The sequence below is a fragment of the Misgurnus anguillicaudatus genome, unplaced genomic scaffold (assembly GCF_027580225.2).
Source record: "Misgurnus anguillicaudatus unplaced genomic scaffold, ASM2758022v2 HiC_scaffold_29, whole genome shotgun sequence".
Classification (NCBI taxonomy): domain Eukaryota; kingdom Metazoa; phylum Chordata; class Actinopteri; order Cypriniformes; family Cobitidae; genus Misgurnus; species Misgurnus anguillicaudatus.
Genome location: NW_027395279.1, coordinates 11122443 through 11131851, shown reverse-complemented (window position 1 = coordinate 11131851; position 9409 = coordinate 11122443). Strand labels below are relative to the sequence as shown.

Genomic DNA, 9409 nt, shown 5'->3' with positions numbered 1-9409 from the left:
GACCATCGTGTAGTTCTGACCCTTTCTGGGATTTTTATGCCAAATAATGATGTCTCTGCATGTGTAGTTGCTTATGACTCATTCGCGTCCATGAGTATATTGTTATACAAGTGTTGTGGACTCATTTGCCAGTTCAAGTTAAATTTATTGCAAAACCCATGTTTTAGAAGACTTGGTCAAACTACTGTATTTTAAAATAAGAAACAACAAGGTTTTTTAATAACTTTAACTAACAATTTTTATTACTCTCATTTACACCCATTAGCACACAAACTTCAAGTTTTCCCTTTACACACACTTCCAGATGAAATGATTCTTGTCTGTCAACCTTCATCCGGTAGTTTAGTCAGAACCTCCACACCATCACAAGTGATGACCACAGTGTGCTCAAATTGTGCCGATCTGAATTAAAACAAACAGGTGATCAACACAATATTGAATGTTATTTTATTAAATTTTACATATACAGTAATAGAAAGAAAGACTTTCAAAGCATGAAAGTAAGCCTTGACAAATTTTATGTTATGTATATATTATGTTAATTCTGACAGTACATAAAGACTTGTATTATGCTTGCATTAAAGGAGCGGTGAATCAAATACTCAATTTTAACTTGATAATTTTGTCCTATAAGAGGTCATCATACTTAAATGAACATCCTGCAAGTTTCAGAACTGAAAATGTCCGTGCTACTGAAATATAACAGTTTTTGGCACCAAGCCAGTATAACGACCATTATAACGTGGAATTCAAAAAAATATGACGTCAAAGTAGAATTGAAGCACCTCCCCATAGCCAAATACAAGGACCACTTTTGTAGCCCCTCCCACAGCTTCGCGTGACACACGTGTGTCTCAACAATAAGTAAACATGTCTTTAAAGATTGGCAAATGTAACCAAAATGACTTTAAAAAAAAAAAATTTTGACAGACTTTTAATTTGACGCGGTGATATGAAGTAACCATGGAAACGCATTTTCAGTTGTGGAAGAACGGTCTATGGGAAGAACACAGACGCTGGATAACAGAGGCTAAACATTAGGAATGTGTGGATAAAGTTTGCTTTTGAAGAAGTTCCAGCTCGCGTTTGTTTACTTTGTGTACATGGATTCATTTGTAAAGAAGTCGATGCTGGATTTGCAGAGAGACTGTGATTAAAAACACCACTAATATTGGATCTGACAAAAATGTCACAGCAGTATAATACACAGTAAGTTGTTAAACATTTTACTTTATTTAAGTTACTGCGTTTCACTATTGCTTTGTTAGAAGAGATCGCTTGATATGTCTGTTGTAACATCCGTGTCTTTGACTGTTTTAATGTACTAAAAACATTAAACGATTAATAAACGTACAATACTTAACAACACGACTGTAATTTAACGGTAGAAATATACAAAGTTATTAATAAAGAAAGGATTTATCAGCCGCCGTTTAGATTCTTATGCCCGCTTACTGTGTTGTATACGGTAATTTAGGCAAGTTGGGTTTGAAAGGTCAAACACCCAACAAAGCTTTTCTATCATATAACTGTGGTATGTAACGTTACGTGTATGTCAGAGCAACCTCACAAGCACAATAGAAATATACAAAGTTATTGATAAGGATTTATCAGCCGCAGTTTAGATTCTGATGCGCGCTTACTGTGTTGTATACGGTAATTTAGTCACGTCGATTTTTGTTTCTACTTTACTATACGTATTGTCATTTATGTGTATCATCTTTAGCACCCAGAATCTTTTGTGGCTCAAACATATTTGTGTTTGGCTGCTATTTTTACACATTAATGTTTTTAAAACATTTGCCCACATGTAATGACGGGGAATGAAGCTGTCCAATCATAGCAGTGGGCGTTTACCAGGTCCAGGTCTTCCGTACGGCCCGCTACTTCAAACAAACCATTTCTCCAGACAGCCTCTAATCCATGTTACAAAATAGCCTATTACTTATTCCTTTTGATGTTTTTGAATGTAAAAACCACGCGAACATCATAAGTAGACATTAGACAACAGTATAAAACAATAAAATCGACAAATTCACCGGCCCTTTAAAGGAAAACATCACCGTTTTTCAATATTTTACTATGTTCTTACCTAAACTGAGATGAAATAATACATACTTATATTTTTCAATGCGTGCACTTTTAATCTTTGTACAGCGCTTCTAATTAGCATTCTGTTAGCATTTCCCCTCGCCCCATTCATTCTTATGGCTCCAAACAAAATGTTTATTTTGTGCCCCATACTTATTCGTGTAACTACTCAAGTAACAGTCTTTAAATAGGGAAAACATGGAAGTGTTTGGTGGCTTCTAAATTCATCCGTGTTTGGAGCCATAGGAATGAATGGCGCTAGGCTAAATGCTAACATATTCATGACGCGCTGTACAAAGATTAAAAGTGCACGGATTGAAAAAAGGTATGTATTAATTCGCCTAAGTTGAGGAAAGAACATAGTAAAATATTGAAAAACTTTGGTGTTTTCCTTTAAGTAATAAATTATTAAGTAGAGTATTGAAATGGCTGTGCTGATCTCTTGGAAAAGGAGTAAAAGAGCAAACTAAACAGACCTTTTATCATCCACAGATACAGCAGTCCACTTGTCACTTAAAATCCTGAATTCTGAGGAACCCTCCATAAGAATAGGTTCTGGAAAAATTGAATAGTTAAGCTTGTATTACATTTTTAAAATCGTAACTTTTAAAGGGCCCATGGCACAGGACTTTTTTAAGATGTCAAATAAATCTTTGGTGTCCCCAGAGCACATATGTGAAGTTTTAGCTCAAAATACCATATAAATAATTTATTATAGCATGTTAAAATTGCCACTTAGTAGGTGTGTGCAAAATGTGTCGTTTTGGGTGTGTCCTTTAAAATGCAAATGAGCAGATGAAGTGCAAACACTGATCACAACGATGGTGGTTTGTTGAAACTGAAACTCAATTGTTCTGTGAATTATTTTCTCTTTGCATTAAATGGCAGTGCTGTGGTTGGATTAAGGGGTTGTATTATTATAATAAGAGCTCCTTATGACATCATAAGGAGAGCCAAATTTCAACGACATATTTTTCATGTGCTTGTAGAGAATGGTTTACCAAAACTAAGTTACTGGGTTGATGTTTTTCAAATTTTCTAGGATGATAGCAGCACTAGGGACCCAATCATAGCACTTAAACATGGAAAAAGTCAGATTTTCATGCCATGGCCCCTTTAACACATCTCCCATCACTGTTAATTATGTCATCTAAAATAGAAACAGTACACAAACAAACCTATAGTGAAGGACATGCCCTCTTCCATTTGTAGGTCGTTGTCATTGGCTGTCAAATAGATAAGGTGAGCATTGAGTTAAAAATGAAAAATAAATCAACTAATTGACTTGTCAAGTTTCAATACAAACAATCCATCCACAATTATGTTAACAGATTCAAAGTCTAACTGAGAAATGAGTCAAAAGATACACTCACCATGATGCCATATCTCTGGATGACCATGGAAATAAGTTCCTATTCCATGACCGATAAAATATGGACATACACAGAACCCATGTGAATTCGCTATATTGCTGTAATTCAGAAAGAGGAAAAAATTAAGAAAATTTATGCTGGCACATGTATGAGAAATTGTTTGTTTTTGGATAACATAAAACCCACACGTATTATTTCTGGGGGTAGTGAGATTATGACAGAAAGCTGTTATGCAGTAAACCTGTAAAGCGAACAGTACCATGTGCAGGCAGAATGAGAGACGGCACAAATCCACACCTGATAGTGTTGCCAATGACGTTCAATGGCTGTCCTGGTCCACAGGCAGCAATGGCCTGATCTCTACACTGACGAGCCACATCTACTAACTTCCTCGCCTGTTCATCTACTGAACCAATCAAAAATGTTTCTGAGGTGTCACCATGGTAACCCTCTAGATAAACCTGCAGAATGCATAATCAAAATTTAAAATGCGTGAAAAATTATTTCTTACTTTTAAATCAATATAGAGATTTTATGCATGACGTACAAGCATTTAAAAAAAGAAGACTCACCGTGACATCTATATTGATGATATCTCCATCTTGCAATGGCCGACTAGAAAACAAAGCACAATATTGATACCAACAAATAAATATATATAAATCTTCGATTGCAATAAAGCTTGTACATTACCTGTCTGGAATGCCATGGCATACCACATTATTTACAGAGGTACATACTGACTTAGGAAAGCCCCCATAGTGTAAAGGAGAAGGGTAGGCATTGTGACGAATTGTTTCATGATGGACTATAAAGTCTATTTCATCAGTCGTCATACCAACCTTTGAAAGAAACAATTGGTGAATGCATCTGCAAACCACAATTCAAGGACATCTTACATCAAGCTTAGTCCATATTCAAAAAAACGATTTAGTGTATACCTTTAAACTCTTTCCTGCTAGCATCAGAATATGTCTGGCAAGCTGACATGCTCTTCTTAATCCCTGAATCTGCTCTTCATCTTTAATCTCTAAGTAATCTGGCCACTCAGGAACTTTGCTTGATGACACGTAATCTGGCCTCTGGATGTGCTGAGAGGAGAGTTATGATGGACAGGAAACGTCTGGTATAAATATTATTATTCACTAACTTTTTATTTTTAGTGCAACGTAATTAGGTTGCATATTACCTTAGGTACAGCATAAGAGGGACGCACTATGGCAGGCCGGACCACGCTCTGGGACCCATTCGACTTCTTCCAAAAGAAGCCTCGACGAGATGGGCATTGGACACCAGATGAACTTTTGTAGTAAGCTGGCAGCTGTCCTACTCTTTGTAGCAGCCTTGATCCACCTTAATACATAATGAAAATATTGTAAACAAGCAGATCTAACCCTAAGTAAATACATCTCAGCGAACTAATTCAGGTCCCAAGGAATATTTGTAATATCAAAAAGTTGCATTTCAGCAAGGTTGCCAAATATTTCCAGTTAAATGAAAATATTATGTTACAATCAGAACATGTCAAGGTTTAATCCATTCATATAGCTCATGAAATGATTAAATATAATAATGCTTTCACTCTGCGATGCTTAATTTAGAAGCTGAACCAGAAAATGCAGTTATCTGGGATCCACCACTACCAGGTTGAAACTCACATCAACAAAGACTATAGAGGACTATAGTTGGAAAAAAAAGAGTGATCAGGGTGATGGGGTCAAAAACAGTTGTGGGTCAACACAGGGTGGGTTAGCGGGTATGCAGTGCCAACAGTTTGGGAAGTAGAGAGGGATGTGGCCAAAGATGTGAATTGTACTTCATTTCCCTGTGCTTGTAGTTGACTTCTGATCCACTATGGTGCAGTTTTATCATATAAATATTTGTACATTTTCAGAGCCTTGCAATAAAAATGTTTATGATTTAAATTACATGTGTGAAAGGTGGTCCTTACTGGATATATTCATAGCGCTATTCATAAACTGTAAAAAAAAGATGGACAACGCCTGTTCGCTCTCTTCCATTGGTGAAAAGTGAAGCCCTCAGTGTCCTGATACGGCGCTGACATCTTGGGTCTTGAGTGTGCGCAGTAGCGATTTTGGGACCAGTCCTGCACAGTAGTGAGCAGGAAGTAAGGCCGCGAAATCAAGGCCTCGCTCTCGCAGAATGCACATATCACAGCTGTCAATCATGACGTGACACCACCGGTTTTTCACTTTTCAGGGCTTGTGCAGCACGCTTGGTGCCATTAGTGTGTCTTAGATCACCCAAAAGTGAAAAAAAAAACGTTTGATAAATGATAATAAGCACACAGCTGATGGAAACCATTAGGCTTGTTTGACGTCGTGCGGTGCTGCAAGAACCGACAGCCAGATGACTTCAAAGTAGGCTACAGCGAGAACAAATCATACGAAGTGAAATTTCGTCTTGCTCTCGCGGCACTTTGATGTCATCCGCCTGTCAGTTCTAGCGGCGCCGCATACGCACAACCGTCATAGAATGTCTCTGAACAGGTTCACGCCCACTTTTGCGGGAAATCACACTAGACGTTCCATTGGCTTCCATTCTAAATAGCGGAACAAAGCAACCTTCGTACACAGCCGGCAGGCGTAAATAACTTATGAAATCACTCAGATTAAACATGTTAAGTAATTATCTGTCCACCCTGCCTGCCATAGAGCGCGAAAGATAAATTAACATATTTAATTTGGTCAATATAAAAACATGTCCCTTTCATTCTCCCAGCATCAAATTTGTGTAACAACACTCCCTATTGGCCAGAGGTGTCTTACCCAGACATTAACTCGTACCTCATCGAGTCAACAGGGAAGCAAGTGAATGATTTTACTTCGTATTTGAAAGTTACTTCGTATTTATTTATTATGTCTTTATATTTAGAGTAATGAGTACACTTTTCCGTCCAGCCATACAACTTACTGGCTTAGCGATATTTCCAGCAATCACTGGATGGCGATGTTACGCAAAATTTGACGCTGTGAGAATGAAAGGGACATGTTTTTATATTGACCAAATTAAATGTGTTAATGTATCTTTTGCGCTCTATGGCAGGCAGGATGGACAGATAAATACTCGACATTTTTAATCTGAGTGATTTCAGAAGTTATTTACGCCTGCCGGCTGTGTAAAAACGTTGCTTTGTTCCACTATTTTGAATGGAAGCCAATGGAAGCGCTGCTTTTTTATCCCCCGAAAAGGGGCGGTGACGAAATTTACAGTCAAGTTCCCGGATGTGCTGGTAGTCCGTATTTAAAGGAGCATTTCACCCGTAGAAACATTAATCTTTATTAAAAGTGTGTCATATTTGTAGTGGAAATGTAACATACATTTAGAATTTGGTGCCTATTTGACAGAGAAAAGGGGTGTTTGTAGTCTTACTCCCTCAACAAAGACATTGCACTTCCTTCTTTCAATGATGCAAAATGATGATTTTTACATCATTGAAAGAAGGAAGTACAACACTGAAATCTGTATTTCTCCTGTCTCAGCGGCAACTGAGGAAATGATGCACGACCATTCAAAAACATGACTGGAGTTCTAACTATACACAGCTTAATGCAAATGGGTGAAGTGTCCCTTTAAGTCGAACAAGCCTATTGACTTTCATAGTTGGAAAAATGAACCTGTGTTCAACTCTGTGCTTACTATATTTTATTTAAAAATTACATCATCATTTATCACAACACTTCCAAAGTATTTATTTTTCCTAATATGGTTTTAACCATTGATTATTTTGATCTTTTAAAATTGATTTTGTGTGTGTTTGTGTGTGTGTGTATTCATTAGAAATAAGTTTAACAGGTCCAGAACAACATGAGGGTGATCAATTTAAGACAGAATTTTCCTTTTTTTGGTGAACTATTCCTTTAATATATGGTCATATTGGCCGTTACTCAGTCCGAAGGCTGCAGACTGCGGAGGTCGCATATGTAGTCTGCATACGTCATCAATCCTGGTTTATTTAAGTTAACTAAGCATTGCATCCGCAAGTCATAAGCATATTACAACAATTTACGATTGACAAAGAATAATAGTCAACTTAATAATTGTTAATATTCTAAAACAAGACAGTCTTGACGAGGTATAGATGCGACCTCCGGAGTCTGCAGCCTTCGGATTGAGAAACGGCCATAGTAAACATATCCATGGCATAACAAAAATGAATAAGCGATTACTCAATATGCGATTAATAATAACCATGCACGAGCTATTAGGCTCTCGTATGCGTCACTACTAATACTGTCAGTCTGAATAATATTGTTCTATACGTTAGTTAAAGGTTAAATTTGCTTTCCTAACCTAAATCTCACCTGCTTTGTAAAAGCATTGGGTAGCACAGGGCGCCGCCATACTTTCCAGCTAGAAGAGTCACGTGCTTTGAGCTTTTCCAGAGTAGAGGGGCAGATTTGTGGCTAGAAGAGATACAGCAACGGTCAAAATCTCGCCAGAGAAGTGCTGTTTTTATCCTTATCATACCCCCAAACCTAACCATAAAAACAAAACATGTATCGGGATTTAGGCCGTAGCTGTATCCTGTTTCGTCAGAACCGCAGTTTTTAATCCTACTCGTACCCCAAACCTACCCCTAAACACAACATCTCGCGAGATTTTGCCGTAGCTGTATCCCATCTAGTCAGAACCGTTTCGAACTGGCCAAGTCACGTGATTTCAGCAAACGAGGCTTCATTACGTCATAACTGTGTAAAAAAATCCGATGTGTTACCACTAGGGGGGAGTTGACACAAAGTTAACCCGTTGACCAGTGTCTAGGTTAGGTTTTTATACCCAAAAATATATATCGGTGAAAAATATATTTTTGTAAACTATTCCAAACTATATTTCAGCAAAAAAATGACAATTTTTTGTATATTTATATATTTTTGCCGTATGCCAGTAAAATAAAAAAAATAAATAAGATGCCTTTTCAAATCCTTGGGCAGCTGTAAAACAATCTTCAATTTCCTCACAATGATTCATTCCACATCAACCCAAAACTGTTCAGAGTGCAATGCGTATATTGAAAAATAAATCAAAATTTATTTAATTTTCTTTCACCTTGACAAAAACAACATGAGTAGTCAATATTCAATTTAAACCATGTTTAACTGGATATAACCCGTGTATTAATTTAAAGGATATCAGATTTGGATCTTTCTCTTTTTGGATGAAAACTCGATATTTTGGCAGTAGCTGTATCCCTTCTAGTCACAACATTTTTAAACACGTTCCACTGATTCACGAAGCAGTGATTCGAAATCGTCCATCTAGATGCAGCCGTCTACTTTGGAGTATAACTGCATGTTGAATTCATTGAAGGATTTTAAGGGCAGATGGGAAAAGCCACACAGAGTTTATCAACTTTGAGATGCAGGATCAAGGCTCGTTTTCTCAGTGACTGCAGAGTTTAGAAGAATAAGAAAACTAACTAGTTACCTCCAACAACATAAAACTAATATGAATTCATTGTACATTATTCTTAAATAGCTGAAATTACACATTACTCAGCTTTATAAAAAAATAATAATTTAACAAACTGATTAAAAATGAAATCACAAACAGTTTGTAAAGTTTGAAACTTACAGACAATATGCTTTCTACAGAGGATCACAAATCAATGGCTGCTTCGAGCTCCTTCTGTTTTGTTCTAACTTTAACTGATGCAATAAATTAAATTTAACTTGAAATGTTACTATAGCAACTATTTTTTAAAGAAAGCTACTGTTTATTGGTATTGGAATCAATAGCAAACATTAAACATTAATGAATGATCTAGAACAATGAAGGTTAAAACTAAATATATTTTCAAATTCAGAAATATTTAATTAAGCTTTACTGTCTACAAAAATGTATTGAGCATATATTTAAAACACATTTTTGGGCAGGGAAATGTATTTTATGCCATATCAGATTAACCTAAACATCAGAATTAA

At 36.6% G+C, this 9409-nt stretch overlaps 1 protein-coding gene across 2 annotated transcripts; it reads right to left on the bottom strand.

Moving 5' to 3' along the window:
- Window positions 1-212: 212 nt before the first annotated feature.
- LOC141362789 (methionine aminopeptidase 1D, mitochondrial-like) lies at window positions 213-7942 on the bottom strand. Of its 2 annotated transcripts, XM_073865035.1 has the most exons (11): window positions 7790-7847; window positions 5416-5718; window positions 4654-4817; window positions 4406-4555; window positions 4158-4306; window positions 4037-4079; window positions 3762-3925; window positions 3465-3562; window positions 3270-3317; window positions 2568-2646; window positions 213-402 (listed from the first exon to the last, which is right to left on the bottom strand). In XM_073865035.1, exons 2-11 carry the CDS (start codon window positions 5483-5485, stop codon window positions 324-326), a joined length of 1044 nt encoding a protein of 347 aa, XP_073721136.1. In that variant the 5' UTR covers window positions 5486-5718; window positions 7790-7847; the 3' UTR covers window positions 213-323. The 2 variants fall into 2 exon arrangements, with proteins under 2 accessions (XP_073721136.1, XP_073721137.1); XM_073865036.1 differs by lacking the exon at window positions 5416-5718 and having other exon boundaries at window positions 7790-7942.
- Window positions 7943-9409: the final 1467 nt, after the last annotated feature.

Excerpts from the sequence above, each read along its gene's own strand:
- LOC141362789 (XM_073865035.1), bottom strand. The coding sequence starts at position 5,485 with ATGGAAGAGAGCGAACAGGCGTTGTCCATCTTTTTTTTACAGTTTATG. Across the intron at positions 2,647-3,269 it reads GGGCATGTCCTTCACTATAG|AACCTATTCTTATGGAGGGT; the intron begins GTTTGTTTGTGT and ends CAATTTTTCCAG. Across the intron at positions 403-2,567 it reads GTATCTGTGGATGATAAAAG|ATCGGCACAATTTGAGCACA; the intron begins GTCTGTTTAGTT and ends GTTTTAATTCAG.